Source organism: Cinclus cinclus, chromosome 30, assembly GCF_963662255.1.
Source record: "Cinclus cinclus chromosome 30, bCinCin1.1, whole genome shotgun sequence".
Lineage (NCBI taxonomy): Eukaryota > Metazoa > Chordata > Aves > Passeriformes > Cinclidae > Cinclus > Cinclus cinclus.
This window is the reverse complement of record NC_085075.1, coordinates 1,107,444-1,126,438: the sequence shown is the minus strand read 5'-3', so window position 1 is coordinate 1,126,438 and position 18,995 is coordinate 1,107,444. Positions and strand designations below refer to the sequence as shown.

Sequence of the window (18,995 nt, the reverse complement as noted above, 5' to 3'; positions counted from 1 at the left end):
CAAAGAATGGGGACTAATTAACATTTCTTGTGCTTGGCAGCCAGAGCAGCACCTGGTCTCTCCTATTCATTTGAGGAATGATTTAAAGTCACGGGGGCCATAGTTAGGCTTTGTGTAAGGACAACAAAAATTAGGGAATTTGGATCAGGTGAATTATTTTCAGGTGAAATTTCCCCTTTTTTACTGTCTGGGTGAACTGAAATTGAGACATCGAAGGCATAAAATGCTTTGTATCCAAGGAGATCCTAATTTTGCATTGGTCCCTCTGCTTTCAAGAGAGAGATTTAAAGGAAAGAGTGTCTCAACCTGCTGATTAATAAAACTCCCATCAATAAATGGGAATTTACTGAGAATTAATGAATCCGACTAGCAGGTTAAGGGTAAATGACTATTTTGTTGTTGGTTCTACCTAGAAAAACGTAGAATGCTGTGTTTTAATGCCAGGAAACATCTGCAGGGCCAAATCTATTTCCCAAGGTGGTTTGCCTGCAGGTTGCTGATCTGGGTGTTTTCCAACACATTCATTCATTTAAGGAAATTGATGACTAGTTTAAACCAAAGCAAATGCCTGGAATGTGGTGGCTTTTTCTAGACACTCATTGGCCAAATCCTTGGAAAAGCAGCATCTCTTTGTCCCTCATTTGAAGGTTGATCCCACCTGGTTTGGGGCAGGGCCTTCCCCTCTTTCACTGTGCCCTTGTGGTGGCGGGATTGGGTTCTTCCTGCTTCTCCTGCATGTGTTGGGTCCCTAGAAGGACCAGGTGGCATTAGAGCCATGTCCCTGTGTGGAAGGATTGTGTTTTGTAAGGAAAAGGTGGAAGTTTCAGATCAAGGGCTTGGTTTTGTTCCACATATTTCTTTCCTCTTCCTTGTGCTGTGGTTGGTTGAGATTAGAGCCACAATCCCCAGCTTTGTTGGAGGTGTTTGGGAGCTCTTGGATGCTCTGGCTCCAGGGCTCTTGGACATCCTGAGGGGATCTGGGCAGGAGGGGAGCCTGAGTTAACCTTAGGGTTCTCCTCAATCCTCATGTTGCTCCACACTTTGGTTGTGTTTTGGGGCTCTCTGGCTGCAGCTCCTTTGTCCATGTTTTCATCCTGAGGAATCCCTTCTGCTTTGGATGAGCCAACTGACACAGCCAGGCCTGGGAGTGCTTTTGGGCAGGAATCTGAGGGAGGGGCTGTGGGAGGAGGGGTCTGCAGGGGTCTGATCCCAAAGGAGGAGGGGGCAGTGCATGACACTGAAGCTTCTCCAATGCAGCAGGGGTATGTGTTGGAAACGTCAGATAGACTCCAAAGAAACCCTATCCAAATCTAAAAGGTTTTGAATCAGTTAAGCCAAATAGAATTGTGGAATCATGGAATGGTTGGGATTTGGAGGGACCTTAAAGTTCATCCAGTTCCACCCCTGCCATGGGCACCTTCCACTATCCCAGGTTACTCCAAGCCCCCTCCAACCTTGCCTTGGACACTTTCAATGGTGGCGAATGTTCCAGTTCATCTAAGCTGGGCTGCCAAAGGTGCTGGACACAGCCATGGCTGAGCCTGCAGCTGGATGAGACCTGAGGATGCACAAAACCTCATCTTCATTCATGGGAGGTCTCCCGTTTGGGGAAAACCCTGGGGGTTTAGGATCTTTTGACCAGAGAGGCATTTGGGTCCTCAGATGCCTGGATTAAATGCTGGAAAGTGCTTTGGAAAATGCTTTGGAAAGTGTGACACCCTGGGAGGTGGGGTCTGGGAGGGATTTGCTGCAGTTCCAGAGGTGATGGTCTCTGCTGTGTCCTCACTGATGTTACAACTGGTGGTGGCTCAGTCACTGGCTTTACCAGAGCCTTCACTCAGTGCTCAGGTTACTCATGAGCCTGAGAGGCGCAGCTCATCCAAATCCCATCAGAACTGCCTTTATTGTTCCCATGCTCTGGAAAAAGTTTGGCAAACCACAACTTGGGATTGCATTGGATGCCTCAGTGTCCTGAGTCATCCTTCCCTGGGCTTACGTGTTCCCCTGTTCCAGGCAGGGTCTGGATCACCTCCACAATTGCAGTCTTTGTGTCCAAGAAGCTGCTGTCATTCCAGAGGTTCCTCTTGGTTCCTTGCATCGAGGAGAGCAAGAACATGAGGAATACAAACAGAGTGAGGAGATGAGTCACTAATCAAACCCTTGGTGGGATTTTGGGGCTGCAGTCCCAGATCTGGAGCTTTAAGGCCAAACCTTTGCTTCTGGGGACACGAGTGACTCAGCAGCAGCAAGAAGTGGACAGAGGATGTGTCACAGGGAAACCTGGCAGGAGCTGGGAAAATAAACCTTTAAAAAGCCTTTTTAATACAAATTTGGAAATCTGAAGAATGAAACCCTTGGCATCTTTCTTCCCCATCAGGTTGGAACAGATTCTGTGGGATCTTGCCCAGATAGTGCAGGAGTAATACCTTTGAAATCCAGAGCAGTACGCTTGGAACACCAAAAATCTCTGGGATTCAGTGATGGGTTGTGGGAGCCCAATTCCACAGAGTCCCTGAAGGGACATAGCAGGGAGGAAGAACAAAGGAAAAGCTGTTACCTCTTTACAGAGGCTCTTCAGTGCCCTTTGATGAGGCATTCCATGTTGGCTTTCAGGTTGGCCTTGCTCACAGAGGTACAGTCTGTGTGTCCTGGAGCACCCAAAGGGTTTGGGAAATGGAAAATAAAGGTTTAAATGCTATAATAATGAGATAATGAGGTTACAGATTCCCAGGGCTGCTCTCTTCAAGGACACACATTTCCCTATTCCGTTAAAGTCTTTTACTCCCTTTTCCTCTCAGGAAGATGATGGATGTCACTGGACACAGAGAGGAGAAGGAAGGATTTGAGCCAGTTGGGGTTTCCAAACATCCTAAATGAACACATTTGGCTGAAGTTGATCCACTTAAGGTGGGATTCTACTCTTTTTAATTAAAATCTGCCCAAAAGTTGGTCTTTAGGTCCCTCTAGAGTCTCCGAAGAGGGAGAGGTCTCACCTTCCTTCCTACAGCATTGGCTTCTGCTCTCCCTAAAAGCCTGGAATAAATACTGTATTTGGTTGAAAGAGCTCTGAGCACAGCAAACTCCCCCTCTGCACAGCCCTGGGGGTTTACTCCTCATACGTGCAAGAGGAGGAAAAAGACATCCCTTTGCTCCTCATTATTCAGCTTAAACACAGGCACATGGTGAGACCCTTGGGATTGTCCTGGGCAGGGCCAGGAGCTGGACCTGATGATCCTTTGGGTCCCTTCCAGCTCAGGATATCCCATGATTAAACAGGAACATTAATCTAAGCTTCCTCTTCCACCTCCAAATGCCCAGCCCCAGCAGCTGCTGATGGAAGTCACCCACAAGCACCTGCAGCAGATCCTGATCCTTGTGCAGCCTTTGTCATCCCAAAAATCAGTTCCGCTGAGTGACACCTCTCATCACTTGCAGGAGTGTCTTCCATGGGGAAGTGCTGCCAGGCAAACCAGGCCTGGGCATTCCTTTCTGCTGGAACTGTTGGGCAAATCCCTGTGAGTTTGGACTGTAAATGGATTTATTTTTCAGTGAAAGAGGTGGGTTCAGAGTGACAAAAACCTGCAGGAAAGGCAAATAAATATTTCCTGGAGAAATAGGTGATTTTCAGTCCCATCCTTGCTGGAATATCAATAGGGCTCTGGGTGGGAACACTTAATTCCTTTGGCTGCAATGAGATAAGGCTTAGCCTTGAAAATCACTCTTCTAAAAGTGCTTTTATATGATTTTCTTGGCATTCCCATGGCCTGGGAACATGTTCTGCTCCATGGAGGAGAAATTCCTGCACGCAACCCCAAAAGCCACTCAAGGTTTTAGGATGAAGCTGTGTGGGAGTTCTGAGAATTGAGCTCTTTTTTTTGGGATCCAGCCTAAAAGGAGCTCAGAGAGCTCAGCACAGTCCTGGTTGGGGCCTGCCTCGTTGTCTCTGGCTGTTTAATTGCAGAGCTGGGCAGATCTCAGCATCTCCAGCCTGGCTGACCCAGCCCAAACCTTGGCTTGGGAGCTTCTCCCTGCCCTGGTAGCTCTGGCCTGCTGGTTCTGCTCCAGAGAGGGGATGGAGATAAAGCCCAACTGCTTTCCCTTATCTGGAATGAGCCTTTCCAAAAGGTCAGCTCTGATTCTTGGGATCCATCTTCCTTGATTTTAAAAACCTCTTGGAGCATTCCTGCTCTTCTGGCATCTCCAGGAATTGCCTAAAGTGCTCTCAGTCCATGGAGAGGGGGGAGATGCTCCTGGGGAACAACTTTTGACCCCGAGTTGTCTTTCTGCTCTTTGGCTGGTTGGGGTGGTGGTGTTTATGTCTGGGTGAAACCAGCCCCACCTTCTGGTCTCTGTTGGCTGTTAAACATGGAAAACCATCCGAGGTGCTGCTATGGGTTATCTCCCAACGCTCAACCAGCAACAGCTGGTGATGAGACCAAATCTTCTAAAATGACACTTGCAGGGAAATTTAATTTTGTTGTGGCACAGAAACCCTTCACTGCTTGTGGTTTGACTGCAGTTTATTGAAGAAATTTCATAAAGTTCAGGTAAAAAGTTCAGCAGGAGCAGAGAATGGGAGGAATGAGCTGGTTACATTTGGCACAGAATTTCCCAACTCTTTTCTTTGCCTTCCTCCCCTTCATAAAAAAAAAAAAAAGCAAAAAAAAAAAAAAAAAAAAAAAAAAAAAAAAAAAAAAGCCAGCTAACCCCCGAAGACCTGAAGGTATTAAACCAGAGATTTTTTTCTGTTTTTCCAAGTTAAGTAAAATTTATGATTTGGGTTCAACAATTGTTGTTCCTTCTTTCCCCCCTCCCTTCCTTCCCTGTGTTTCTAACCTGTCTCTAGCTTCTGAGAAGGGGAATGATTTTCTGTTGGAACACCGTGGGTTATGTGGGCTTTGAGCTTAAAATTATCTCTTCTGGGTGGGTGAGGAATTCATTGGACATTAGAGAGAGCCCTCTCACCTATGGAAAATTAAGGCTGGCTTTTGGGATGTAGGTAGACCAGAAGAGCCCTGGAGAGAGACAGCAATGCCAGAGGAATTGGGGAATGGAGAAACTCCCTGTGGGAAGATGTTTTGTTTTCAATTCCTTAAGAATTTGGGAACTGAGGGAGGAGTTGGTGGGAGGGAACACCATGCGCTCAACTCTCCTGGATTCCTGGGTAGGTGAGGGAACAGGCTCTGCTTCCAGACATAAACATAATTCTTGCCCCTCCTCTGCATTGGCACCGGGACACTGGGAAGGTGCTAGGTGAGCTCTGACGTTAATGAGACTCCTTAATGAGACAGCTGATTATTCACTGACAAACTGCACTCACCAGCTGGGGGAGGGATATGCAGGGGAATTGTTTGAGCTGGGAGAGGGAGCTGAGAAATAGCGCTGGGAAGGTTTTCCCTCAATGGCAAAGTGACAAGCAGGGATTTGGAGATGATTCCAGGCTTTGTGCTGACAGGTGAAGGTGCTGCTCGCCCTCCCGTGCTCCAGGTGAGCGGCTCAACTTCGGTGGCTTTCCTGGGTGGTGCTTTTTGACACAAACCTCACTCTGGAGCCGCTTCCTGCTCCAGAGCTGGATTCCCCCATTCCAAGCCTGTTGTTGAAACCTGCTCCCAGCCCCTGTGTGTTCCCACCTCTGCAGCCGCTCCCAGATGAGACCACGGCTGCAATGGGAAAGCAAGGCCACAGGCTGTGTTTGGAAGAGTACAAAGGAATTTCAAGCCTTAGTTTCACACACGCCAATTATTTCTTGGACAGTCTATCACTGACTGGGTTTCACATCTTTTCTTCATGGCCTGAGGCATCTGAGTCTCCCGAGGGACAATCTCAATGTACGAATCCCTTCAAGTTCAAACTTGATTGAGGAAAATGTGCCTCTTGCTCTTTGACCTCCCTAGTCCTACCTAAAGGGCTGAAAAAATTAGGCAGCAAAACCTAATTATACTAACTTTTATGCCAATAACTACAAATACATGCTGCATCTTCCTTGTCTTATCCTCAATTCCAGGTACAATCAAGGAATCACTTAATATATTGTTTGTGAGATGGTTCACTTACAAATATTCATGGCACCGACAGCTTCTCCAGCCAGCCTGGAAGAAAGAGGCTGGAGAAGTCAGGGCTACTTATAAGGATAATTTCAAGCAATATTTTCATACCAAAGACCTTGAAAAACAGACCCAAGGGGTGCTGGGTCTGATGGGGAGCATCCAAGAGGATTTGGAGTGACACCTGTAACTGTGTAGGATGGGGATGAATTTTCTCTGTAAAGTTTTGTTGCACTTTCACCTCCTTGGAAGGCAAAGGTGAGAATGTTTCTGGATTTGGACATGGTTTGGTTTGTGGGGGAAGCTCCCATCTGCACTCCTCACCTTCCAGAAGCTACCTATAGGTCACAATCTCCATGTCCAGAGCCAGCTTGATGTTCATGAGCTTCTGGTACTCGCAGAGCTCCTGGGCCATATCTGCTTTGGCTTTTTGCAGAGTGGCCTCGAGTTCCTCCAGCTTGGCCCTGGTGTCCTTGAGGGCCAGCTCCCCATGCTGCTATGGATCAGCCATGGTCATCTGCAGTTTGGCCACCTGTGGGGAACAAGTCCAGTGACCATGGGATAGGTCTGGATCCCAGTTTCCAGACCCCTTCCAGCCAGGGCTGGAGACAGGAGTGCCCCATGTTTGGGGAGGTGCTGTGTCTGTACTTATTTCTTCATGCTGTGCCTGTCTGAGTGGAGTTGCTGGACCAGGTGGTTCATCTCTGAGATGACCACCCTGGTATTGAAAATGTCATCCCTGTGCCAGCCAGCTGAGAGCTGCAGCTCCTCATTTTGGATGGGCAGGGAGGTGACGTGGGGGACAGGCAGAGACTGACCCTGCTCTGATTCTCTCCTGATCAGGACTGTCCACGCTTATCCACTTGAGCTTCCTCCTTCTGTGTCCTTCTGCTCCTCCGTATCTCATTATCAAAGCAGCATTTTCACATAGAATCACAAAGAATCAGGAAATCATTGAGGTTGGAAAAGGCCTTTAAGGTCAAGTCCAACTGCCAAAGATCTCCAAGGAACTATTTGAGCTCCTCTTCATTTTCCTTTTTTCCCCTGTCCTCGCTGCTTGTTCTCTCTGAAAAAAAATAGCCTTTGGAAAATGCTAAACAAAAATCTCCCTGTTTGTTTGCACCTCCTCACCTTCTTCTGGTAGCAGGACTTGGCCCCAGTGCAGCTCCGGTTGGCAATGTCCTCATACTGTGCCTTGTCCTCGGGGGTGATGTTGTCCAGGTCCAGGTTCTTGTTGTTGTCCATGGACAGGAACACAGAGCTGTTGGATAGCTGGGTCTGCATCTGTGACAGATGCTGTAAGTCAAATTCATTTTCTGTCCCAAATATTTGCTGTTTGTTTGTCCTGAGGCAAGATGTAGAAGAGGGCTGGGGAGGAGCTGCAGCACTGACTTGTTCTTGGGCTCTTTGAGCCTCTGGAGACTGGGAAAATGGGGGAATAGCAGACTAGGAAATTTGGGATACTCTTACTGCTCTGTAGAGGGCTTGCAGGAAGTTCATCCCATCTGTCAGGTCCCCAGATCCACCTTTTTCACAAAGCCAGCACCGCATTCTGGAATGGTGACAACAGAGGTTGGACCTGACCTTCTCTTTGTCCTTGGGCAAAGTCTTCGTATCTAACACAAACCTTTGGAGTTTCACATAAAACTAAGAACTGAAATTTCATATTAAACCAGAAATGGATAATTTCTTGATCTCTGTGCCTTTAAACAGAGCCAAGAGCGAACTGATTTTTCGCCTCCACCTTTTTTTTTTGGGAGGGGAGGAGGGTGGATGGCCATGGATCCAAACAGTGCCACACCACTGAATTTCCCTTTTCTTGCCAGTGCTCAGGAAGATACTTTATACAATACTTGAAACAGTGGAAACTTCTCATTGTGTCTCCTGCAGGTGGGACCAGGTGCTGTGGATTCTGGGACTGGTGGGGTTGAAGACTGAGGACTGGCAGAGCATCTGGTAAAGGGACAAGGTCCAGATGACCCAGGGCTGATCTAGAGGACCAGATCAGTGGGATCTGTGGAATCTGTGCTGACTTGTGGGATGCTCCTGAGTTTGGGATGAGGGACCTGAAACAGAGGAATTACAGCTCAGTGCTGCTCCACTGACACACATGGGCATTTCTGCTTCCTGGGGTGACTCCACCAGTGCCCCGTGCTCTGGGCCTGGCATTTCTGGGTACAAAGGGTGACTTAAATGTGGTTTGCCTTTCCAAAGCTGTCCCTGCTTTGGTGGTGGTGGTGCCTCCACACCTTCTTGAACATGACAAAGTTGCTCTCAGCTGTCGCGTGCTTGTTGAACTCCCCCTTGTACCTGTGGGGAGGGAGAGCTCAGAACCCTTCACAGCCTCCACCAAGGGCCTGAGCAAACCCCCTCTTAACCCTCTTCCTATCCACAGAATTTTGGAGGGAGCTGGAACAGAGTCCTTGATGGAGCTTTATTATTTCTACTTCAGTGTCACTGACTATGAGGGAAAAGGCAGCACCCTTGAGCTGGGGGTGGGAGGGGCTGTCTGGAAAAACTGCAGGTCCTCATTAAAGGCACCTTTTATCTGTGAACAGGGAGCCTTGTCCTCCCGAAATGTTGTGGGTGGAGCCGGGACTGAGCTCATGGACACACCTGGTTAGTCAGGACAGCCCCGAGCTGCAGCTCCTGCGGGATGGCCTGGGCAGGGAGAGCTCGGGACACACTCTTGGGAAAGGTCAGAACCCAGCGGGAGCCTGGACTGATGCCTGGGTCCCATGGAATGCTTACATGGGGGAGATGAAAGAGACAAAGAGAGGAGTTCAAAGGAAGGAGTCCATGCAGGTAATAAACCATTGGCCTCTCCTGGCCCTTTCATGGGGAAGATTTATTCTCATCAGGAATATCCATCCCTGAAAATAATTTTCATTAAGCAGAGTCACAGCTTTGCATTCGTTTATGGGTCTTGAAGCTCTTGGCCATGTAGAAGAGGAAATTTAATGTCTGTTTTCCAGTGGCTGGATTAATGTTTGGCCCAGAGGAATCAAAGGTTCGGGTTGGAAGGGACATTAAAGACCATGCCATTCCAATTCCCATATTAGGAAGAAAATCTGGGACCCAAAAATAATTGCAAATAGATAAAAGTGGGAAGGACAAATACCTAGGAAGTGATGCAGGAGCCTGATGTGGTTTTATAAGTGTAGATGCAAGAGGATGGTCCCTGCCCAGCAATGTGTATGATGTCAGTGAACTTCACCCCAGAATCCACTGACCCCAGAGGAATATTTGCCAGCTTGTCAGACACAAGCAGAGCTCTAAAGTCTAAACTGCTTCTCTGATGTGACTTTTGACTGTCCCAGGATATCATGTGTGTGTTGATTTCCTTCCCCAGTGCAGTCAAGGACGTTTCAATGCTGCTTTGGGGCTGGAGGGAACTTTTCCAGTTGGGAAAAGTGGCACAGAATGTCAGGCATGTGATATCCCAGGAAGGGAGAGCAGAGGGCTCAGGCAGGATGCCCCTGCCCTTGTTGGGAGCTGGGATGAGCACCTCACTCCCACCTCTTGTTTTTCTGGCTCCACACTGACAATTTAAGCTCCTCATTTATTCACATCCATTCCTAGTGGATCCCTCATAGCCATGGGAGCAAACACAAATACTGGATGGATGTTTTCCCAAAATGCAAAGAGTGGAAGAGAGAGGGAACTCCTGCTCCCAGCAGCCCAAAGAGTTGCTGAGCTGAAATTCTCACCCAGGATCCTGTTAACTTTCCATGGGATGGGAGGTAACTCCTCACTTTCCAAAGTGCTCAAACTATCCAATTCATTGAACTAATTCTGATTTAGTTTTAAACTAAAAGAGGAGATATTTTGATGGGATATTAGGAAGAAATTCCTCCCTGTGAGGGTGGAAATCCTGGAATGGATTTCCTATGGAAGCTGTAGCTGCCCTGTCCCTGGAAGTGTCCAAGGCGAGGCTGGATGGGGCTTGGAGCAGCCTGGGACAGTGGAAGGTGTCCCTGCCATGGCAGGGGTGCGGTGGGATGATCTTCAATGTCCCTTCCCATCCAAGCCTTTCCATGATTCTGAGGTCACTTTTTTTGGGCTGTCTTGGGCCTTTTCACTGATGAAGGAAGAACAGAGTGAAGGAAAACTGGACAGGTCTTTCTGTGGGTGTTGCCTTACCTGATCTTGAAGTCCTCCACTGCATGGCCTTGAGCTTGGAGTTGAGCTGTAGACTCTCCCCTCCCAGAGCCTCCAGCTGTCACCTCGTTTTGCTGATGAACAACTCAAACACGAGTTTCAGGTTATTCTGCACAATTTTTTTGCCTTTCAGGAGGCTCCATTTGGTCTCCAGAACTTTGTTTTGTTACTTCAGGAACTGCACCTGATACTCATCAGAACAATATAAATAACTCAAGATCCTCAACTCAAAACTTGCCTTGCTTTTTGTGAAATGGAGGTTTAATTGGTGGGGGTTGTAAATATTTTCTGTAATTTAAAACATTATTTGGTGGACATGTCACCAAAAGATCATTGCTGGGGAGATTTGGGAGCCAGGAGAAACACTCAGCTGCAAGGAAACCTGGAGGAATAATTTGTTCCACACCTAGGCTGTCAAAAAGATCTGTATGGACAGTCTGGATCTGAAACAAAGTCTTGCACAAAATCCTTAACTTTGCTTTAATGATTTAGAATTAAATCTCTAACATTGAGAGCTGCCTCACTCCATCTCCAGGCAATGCCAGAGGTGGAAGAGCAGAACACGCCTCACCTTGTTGATGGAGGCGGCAAATTTGTTGTTGAGGGATTTGATGTGGTCCTTCTCCTCCTGCTGCACGTTGGGGTCAATCTCCAGGTTCAGGGGCACCAAGAGGTGCTGGTTGACCATGAGCTCTTGGATCCCTCCAGGCCCACATCCAAGCCCTGCTCCTCCAGCCCTGCCCTCTGCCCTGGATCCTGGTCTGGCAGCCCTGGGCCCTCCACTTGTGGCCATCCTCATGCTCGTCCCAAGGCTGTGAAGGCTCCTCGTGCCCCGCTGGCCCTTCCCATGGGACACGGACACAGAGCTGCAGAAGCAGCACCCAGCTCCAAGAGACCCAACACTGAAAAAAGGCAATGAGGGGAGGTGGAAGAGGAGCTGGAATCATTGGGAGTTGGGATCAGGAATCCCCTCAGCCTTTTAAGTTTTTGGAGAGCTGGGCTTGACCACAGCTCAAGGGAGTGAGATCATGGGTTTGGTATTTGGTATCTGGCACTCAGCCACTCCATCCCTGTTTCTAATGCCACAGGCTGGCAGCAGCAGCTCATTTACCTTTCTTACCCAGATTTTCTAAGCTATTTTTTCAAAGAGGACATTAAAAAAAATCCATTTTAACTTTGTTAAGGTGGTTCCTGTTTAATTTAAAGCTGATGGGTCTGAAGTTGCTGCAAGAGGGAATCCAGAGATGGAGAAAATACCAGTTTGATGTGCTTTGCTAAAGAAAGAAACCAACTTTGCCCCCAGATTTCCAGCCATTGTGGGGGTAGTGATTACCTGTGTGTTGAGGGTTAGTTCTCTCCCTTTTTTCCCTCTGTGGAATTTTCCCCATTGTCATGCTAAGATACCTGATGACTGGGCCCTGGTGACAAGGGGGAGGGGACGGGAGGGAAGAAGCAAGCCCCGCGAGATTCAAACAGCCAGAAGAGGAAGAGGAAGGCTGGGCCTCGGCCCATTTCCCCCGCGGAGTTCGGACGAGAAGGACGATCGCCGTCTGTGTCCCATCCCAGCGTCGGGAAACCACCATCGGACCCTGCCCGGCTGTCTTCTCGCTGTGAACTACCACCATCCAGCACTCTGCTGAGCACCAGGACCCACACCGTGAGCGGAGAGCTCTCTCTCCATCTCTCTCTCCCCCTGGGACAGCTCTGCCATCACCCCCAGCCCTCCTGCGGCTCTGCGGGACCCGCCCGCCCCCAGCACCGGGAACTGCAGCTCAGGGAAAAGGTGCCTGCAGCCAAAAAACACTGGGACTGAGTTACTGTTCTGTTTGTGGGTAATTTCATAGCTGTTGTTGTTCCTGTTTGTCGTGTTAGATATACTAGTAAAGAACTGTTATTCCTACCCCCATATCTTTGCCTGAGAGCTCTCTTAATTCCAAAATTATAATAATTGGAAGAATCACGGTTTTTTTTCAGTCCAAAGGGAAGCTTCTGCTTTCCTTAGCAAACACCTGTCTTTCAAACCAGGACACTGTGCTGATCCAGGCAAGATGTTCCTGTCTTGGTCTGGGTCTGCACTCCTGAACTTGGCCAGCAGAACTTCACCTGCACTGAGGTGCTGCTGGTAAAAGTAGGTATCTGGGAGGCACCAGTGCCTTTTTGGGAGCCCAGGTGCTTTGAGTCAAAATGCTGAATAATGAGAATTCTGAAAGTCCGGGGTCCCCTGAGAGAAAGCAGCCTGAGGTATGAAAGTTCTGCTCATCACATAAGTCAGAATGTTCTGGACTGGAAGGGACCCACAGGGACCATCGAGTCCAACCCCTGGCCTTGCACAGACACCCCAAAATCTCACTCTGTGGCAAAGGGCATTGTCCAAATGTTCCTGGAGCTCTGGCAGCCTTGGGGCCATGACCATTCCCTGGGGAGCCTGGGCAGTGCCCAGCACCCTCTGGGGAAGAACCCTTTCCTGATATCCAACCTAAACCTCCCCTGACACAGCTCCAGTCATTCCCTGAGTCCCTGGCCCCCGGAGCACAGATTGGAGCTGTCCCTCAGGATGAAGCTGCAGCCCCCAAGGACTCTCACCTCAGTCTCTTCTTTTCCAAGGTAGAGAAACCAACCCTCAGCTGATCTTTGTGTGTCCCCTGCAGATCCTTCCCCATCCATGTAGCTCTGGATGGAGCTTTGATGCTGGACAGTGCTTACACAACAAACCAAACTCCAGCTCTGTTGCTGCCAGTGGGATGTGGACCGGAGAGGCTGGAGAAAGGTGGGCAGGTGCTGAAGAGGATAAGCCACTTCCTTTCCAGTGCCCTGAGTATCTTTCACTGTCTCACAACCTCCTCTGGGGACTTTATTTCTCCCAAAGAGGGTTACTTTGAAGGTTTAATGTGTGTTTTCCATTTCTAAATATGGTAATGGCAGTGAAGGTGTTTTGTTAGTCCCTGAAGCAGATGTATCTACAGAACAGATGAGCTGGAGCACTCATTTTCTTAGGAAAACCAGATTTATATCCCTCCATGACTCATCCCATTTGATTACAGAGGTTTGGGCATGACCACTTTGGCATAAAAGGCTGAGATGTCATAATATAGGAGTTAAGGTAGAAGTGTCCAGTAGGAAGGGAAGATATCTTCCCATCCTCATGGAAATGGAACATCCAAATGTTCTACTCCTGTAGGATATGAGGTCCATATGGATATATGGAGTTGGAGAGGAAGGAGATGTCTTAACTTGTGTGTGACTTTTTTACCTTCAAAGCAGCAAAGTTACTCTGCTGCACCAACCACCCTTTGCCACAAGGTATGAGAAAAGAATTGGAATTAAAAAGAGGATGCAACATAATTAATTTGGCATGCCTTTTATTAGACAAACACTGGGAAATGAGGAATGTTGAGCATCAAGGAACAAACAGGAGCACATCATCTTTTATATAAATAATGACAGGCGGGTTTGATTTCCAAATCCTTTGAAGAAGCTGGGTGAAGATTGGACCCAAGAGGAGCCTCGGTGCTGGTGGCACTGGGGCTTGGAGTCAGTTCCTCAATAACATCTCCTGCTGGAAGAGCTGGTGGAGGTGGATGTGAAGCTGGAGCTGCTGCCTCCGACCATGCATGAACCACCTGTGCCGTGTCGACTTCCAGAGATGGAGCCTATTCCCATTCCAGCACAGACTCCACCTCCAGCCCCACCACTGAAGCTCAGGCAGTTCCCACTTCCATATCCTGTTCCTGAAGTGGTTCTGGTCACGGCTGCCAGAGGAAAATGCTTTTGTGAGAGGAATCCATAGGCAGTGGATGAGTGGGATGGGCTCTGAACAGGGGTGGGAGGTAAATCTAGAAAGTGCCAAATGTCTCTAATAGTTACTTACAGATGTTCACTGAGCCAGCACCTTCCCCAGAGAGCCTGTGAGGGAGAAAAAAAGAGCTAGTGAGTATTCAAGAGGAACCCATGAGCAGAACCTGCTCAGAAAGGCAGGAAAATTTCCTTGGAATATTTTTGAAAGGTGGGAAGTTTGTATGAAAGGCTGCTGTTCCCAAACAGCTTCTCTTCACAGGCACTCACTGGTCTTTAAACAGTTTTCAGGTCTGAATGTGGGCGTAAACCTGACCAGGGTCTGCAACTCCATTGCACCTCTGAAAACTGGGATATAAAATCTCACCCACCTGCTCTCCTCGCCCTCCAGCAGCTTCCTGTAGGTCGCAATCTCAATGTCCAGGGCCAGCTTGACGTTCATGAGCTCCTGGTACTCCCGGAGCTGCCGGGCCAGGTCAGCCTTGGCTTTTTGCAGGGCCGTCTCCAGTTCCTCCAGCTTGGCCCTGGCGTCCTTGAGGGTTAGTTCCCCACGCTGTTCAGCGTTAGCGATGGCTGTCTGCAACCCAGTAACCTGCAGGGGAAAATCCAGGTTTTCATTCCTTATCAGGAGCATAATCCAGCTCTCTGTATTCTGAGTTCCTGATCCCAGGTCTGATATTTGGGTTAACATCAATAGGTTGTGATCTTAACCATCACTGATCCATGAATTGAATTTAATCCATTGAACTGATCCATGTTCCAAACCAGGTCACAATCCGGATTTACCTCCAAAACCCTCAGAATCTCCTTGGGGCCACTGATATCACACTGATTAACTCCTGGTGATATCACTGCTCTGACATAAATCCTGTCATGTTCATTCCTGATCCAGCAGAACTCCCCTGGATGAATTTACTTTTATTCCCAGAGGTCGGGTCACAGCAAGAGTTGCATTTGATGCATTGGCAGTGCCCTTTACCTGTTTTTTCACACTGTCAATCTCGGATCGGAGCCGCTGGACGTGGCGGTTGAGCTCCGAGATCTCCTGCTTGGTGTTCCGGAGGTCGTCCCCATGCCTGCCAGCCGTGGCCTGCAGCTCCTCGTACTGTCACAGAGAAGAACAACCAGTCAAGGGAAAATAAGCTGGATTTAGAGCCCAACAGAGTGTGGGTTTGAGGGTATTTGTGCTGCAAAATGTGTGCATGTTCCCAATCCCAAATTAACACTTCCAAATTTCATAGGGTTACTAAATGTGAAGACATTTTGGGTTTCAAAATCACAGTGGAACTCACCTCCTCAGGGGAATTTGGGGATGGGAAGGCGGTTTTCCCACTGCAGAAGCCTTCCCTGGCACTTACCCTGGACTGGTACCAGGACTCGGCCTCGGCGCGGCTGCGGTTGGCGATCTCCTCGTACTGTGCCTTGACCTCAGCGATGACACTCTCCATGTCAAGGCTCCGGTTGTTGTCCATGGTGAGAACCACAGAGGTGTCAGAGATCTGGGTCTGCATCTGGGACAGCTCCTGCAAGAGCAGCAAATATTCCTGACAGTCATGACACAAATGTTGCCTGGAGGATGGAAAACCCCAGGGTTAGAAGGGAGAGCTGGGTGAACAAAAGGATTTTTCCAAGATAGCTTCATGCAGAAATGTGAAATGGAAACCACATTGAATTATTTAGTGCAGCAAGGGGAAAATAATCAGCCCTGAGGCTCTGGAATGGGAAAAGAAGGCAAGGGCTGGGAGAAGAATGTAAGATCTGGTGCTCACAGCTTCGTAGAGGGCTCTGAGGAAGTTGATCTCCTCTGTGAGGGAATCCAGCCTGGCCTGAAGCTCTGTCTTGTCCAGGTAGGCAGTGTCCACCTCCTAGGAGAGGAAACACATCACCAGAATGAGGTGAGTTTCAGAGAAGCAGAGGAAACCCTGGAGAGGGGGTTTCTTTCAGGGCTGGGAGGCCATGTGGGCAGGCACCCACCTTCTTCAGGGTCACAAAGTCACTCTCAATGGCCACACGCTTGTTCAGCTCATCTTCGTATCTGTGGAATGGAGGTGGAGGGGTGGTTTAGGCTTGTTTTAAATTACTTCATGTTTTCAGGAGCAGCCTCTAATTCTTTTTGTATGTACAGTTATGCACCTTGGTCTTTCTGCCCTGTAATTTTCTGCCTGTGACTTTTCAGCCATGTCTTGTATTAAGATATGGTCTTTTTCAGAAGATAAAATCAGCAAAAAGGCTTCCTCCCCTTGTTTTCTGCATCTGTTGCAGCCCACCCAAGCCCAGGCAGACCATGAACAGACTCACTTGTTCTTGAAGTCCTCAGCGAGGCTCTGCATCTTGCTCAGCTCCCCTTCCAGATTCTCTCTGTCTGTCATTAGGCTGCTCAGGTGCCTCCTGAGGTTGTTCAGGTAAGTCTCAAAGAGGGGTTCAATGTCCTTTCTCACTGTTTTGTTCCCCTGTTCTTGCAGAAGGGCCCACTTGGTCTCCAGGACCTTGTTTTGTTGTTCAAGAAATCGGACCTGGAGAGAGAAGGGTGTTTTAGGATGGCTTTCCTTGGAGATGTGAGGGACATGCTGCAAGGATTCACTTGCTGGAAGGGGGAAGGTCTCAGCCCTTGGGGAACAGCTGGCAATTTAAACGCTCCTGCTCTCTTTCCCAGTACCACCACTTTGTACCTGTTTTCTGGTCTCATCTCAGTATTCCCAAAAGATGTAAATGGTCTCAAAGCTGGAAACCCTCAGTATTTCTTCCCAGGCTGCTGAGGTGTTAGAACTGACAGTACAGGAGCAGCAAAATTTTGGCTAAATTCACCCTTGTTTGTGCTTCCCCACCAAAGAATCACCACAGCATAACCAGGAATCTCAGGTCTCACCTTGTCGATGAAGGAGGCAAATTTATTGTTGAGGTTTTGAATCTGATCCTTCTCATCCTTACGGATACTCTGGACGTTGGGGTCAATCTCCAGGTTGAGTGGCTTCAGAAGGCTCTTGTTGACTGACACTTCATGGATGCCCCCAGCTGGGACAGCAGGGAATACAGGGCCACCACCAAACCCAAAGGGACCAGCAACTGCCCCGTCAAACCCACAGGAGACCCCAGTGCCAGCACCAAAACCTGCAGGTCCGTAGAAGACACCGCCTCTTCCAGCCACGGAGATCCTCTGGTATCCGCCAAGGCTGTGGAGGCTCCTGCTTCCAAACCCTCCAGTGAACCTTCCATAGCCAGGGGTGGCCCCACAGCTTCCAGCTTGGGGTGCAGGGCGCAGGCAAAGGCTGGAGCTGCTGGCATTTGGGATGAAGGCAGAAGCGGCGCTGAAGCTGGCTCTGCCCTGGCTCCTCACGGTGCACTGGCGGGACATGGCAGCTGCCAGGAGTGATCCAAGGAATAAAGGAACAAGAGGAAGTGGCTGGAGGTGAGGTTGTGCTCCCCCAGGCTGGGACTGGCCCTTTATACCCTCCTGAGGAGGGGTGGCTCTGGCGTGGGGGTCATCCCCCTGATTAACTGGGCCTGGCACACCCACAGTGAGCTCACCATGAGCACCTATGGAGCTTTCAAAAAAGTGCAGGGGTTGCATTTTTTTGGTGTTGAAATATCTGAGAAAACCTCGATAGTGGCTGCTCAGCTCCTGTTTGCAGCCACCACTTTCCCACTCCCTCCTTCCACTGCTGCAGGAGATGGTTCTGTGTTGAGCAAGTGCTCGCTCATCTCCAGTCCACGGATGAATCAACCCAGGTTGTGTAAGGTTAATTTGCTTGATTTTGGAACAATGGTTCCTGGTGCAGGACTTCTGAGAAGTCTCTAATCATGGACTGTGGTCTTGCGCAAACTCTAGGGGGCCATCAGCACCTCAGGCCCCCAACCTGATGGGAACAGTTCTTTTGTTCTCATGCCGAAGTGAGAGCTCTTTAAAGAAGAACTGGTACAGGAGAGGGAAAGAGGTGAGGGAGAGAGGGCCAGGGTGGTGATGGGGGAGTCTTGGAGCACCCGCCACCAAAAAACAGCTAGGGAGTGAGAAGGATGTGGAGGGAATTTTATGAACGGTGTTCTCAGACCTTTTCTTTCTGTGAAAAATGTCCACATTCCACAAAATCATCAGGGTTGGAAGAGACCTTCAGAGTGTCCCAGTGCAGCTGCCAGCCCAGCACTACCATGACCACCCTAAAACATGTCCCCAAATGTGCCAAATCACCCTGATTTGGACTGACAACACATGGTGAAATATCAGAGCCTGCCCCAGAAGGGAGTTTCCATCATCAGCAATGCCACAAACCCTGACTCGGTGATTTCTCAGGGCTTCACCTGCGCAGATTTTCGATCTGTTTCCTGACTCATGAGATGACTTTGTCTCTACATGGTGTTGCCAGGCTCCCCTCCCCATGCCTGTTTGTCTTTCCCCTCTGATATCCCTTACTCACCAGGAAATTCAGTGCTTACGACATTGCTCACAGATGCCTCTCTTCACTCCTACCCCTGTGGTTTCCAGGAAAAGCCAAACAGGGCATTTCCCTGGTGAAGGATGCGGTGTCTCAGCTCTGGCACATAGGGTTATCCCAGAGCAGGCAAGATGCTCTCAAGTCTCTCCCAGTGCCTTGTCGGGATGCCCAGGGGTGGGCATGCTTTTCCCAGCCCCTGCAGCCCCTGGGGTATGTCATGGTTTGTCTCTGCTGTGGGGGCCCAAGCTGAGCCCCCACTCCTTGAGGGAGGTGGCAGCCCTCCCACAGAGCATTCCTGGGAATCCACAGCTTCTGCAGCCATGTGCAGGCACCAGGATGTGCCGCAGGTGTTTGCAGGTACACCTTTCAGGAGCTTCTCATGGCACACATGGCAGCCGGACAGAAAAGTGAGCGTGACCAGAAGGTCTCAGGAGGGAAAAGGGCAGTTTACCATCATCTCTTTTTCTTTTCTGCCAAGCTTTTTTTAAAATTTTTATTTCTATTTTTCTCTGTGTTTTTGTAACATTTTCATTACAAACCCTGGAATGACAATAACTGTCTTGGGAGTGTT

The 18,995-nt window shown here is 49.0% G+C and overlaps 1 protein-coding gene and 1 pseudogene across 2 annotated transcripts; both read right to left on the bottom strand.

Moving 5' to 3' along the window:
- Window positions 1-5,496: 5,496 nt before the first annotated feature.
- On the bottom strand, window positions 5,497-17,355 carry LOC134055041 (keratin, type II cytoskeletal 5-like). 2 transcript variants are annotated; one of them, XM_062511161.1, is made up of 10 exons: window positions 16,864-17,349; window positions 16,296-16,510; window positions 15,972-16,032; window positions 15,767-15,862; window positions 15,356-15,520; window positions 14,977-15,102; window positions 14,369-14,589; window positions 14,074-14,108; window positions 13,872-13,954; window positions 5,497-5,616 (listed from the first exon to the last, which is right to left on the bottom strand). In XM_062511161.1, the coding sequence occupies exons 1-10, from the start codon at window positions 17,347-17,349 to the stop codon at window positions 5,497-5,499; spliced, it is 1,608 nt and encodes a 535-aa protein (XP_062367145.1). The 2 variants fall into 2 exon arrangements, with proteins under 2 accessions (XP_062367145.1, XP_062367146.1); XM_062511162.1 differs by lacking the exon at window positions 5,497-5,616 and having other exon boundaries at window positions 13,746-13,954; window positions 16,864-17,355.
- On the bottom strand, window positions 5,623-12,865 carry LOC134055025 (keratin, type II cytoskeletal 75-like; annotated as a pseudogene).
- Window positions 17,356-18,995: the final 1,640 nt, after the last annotated feature.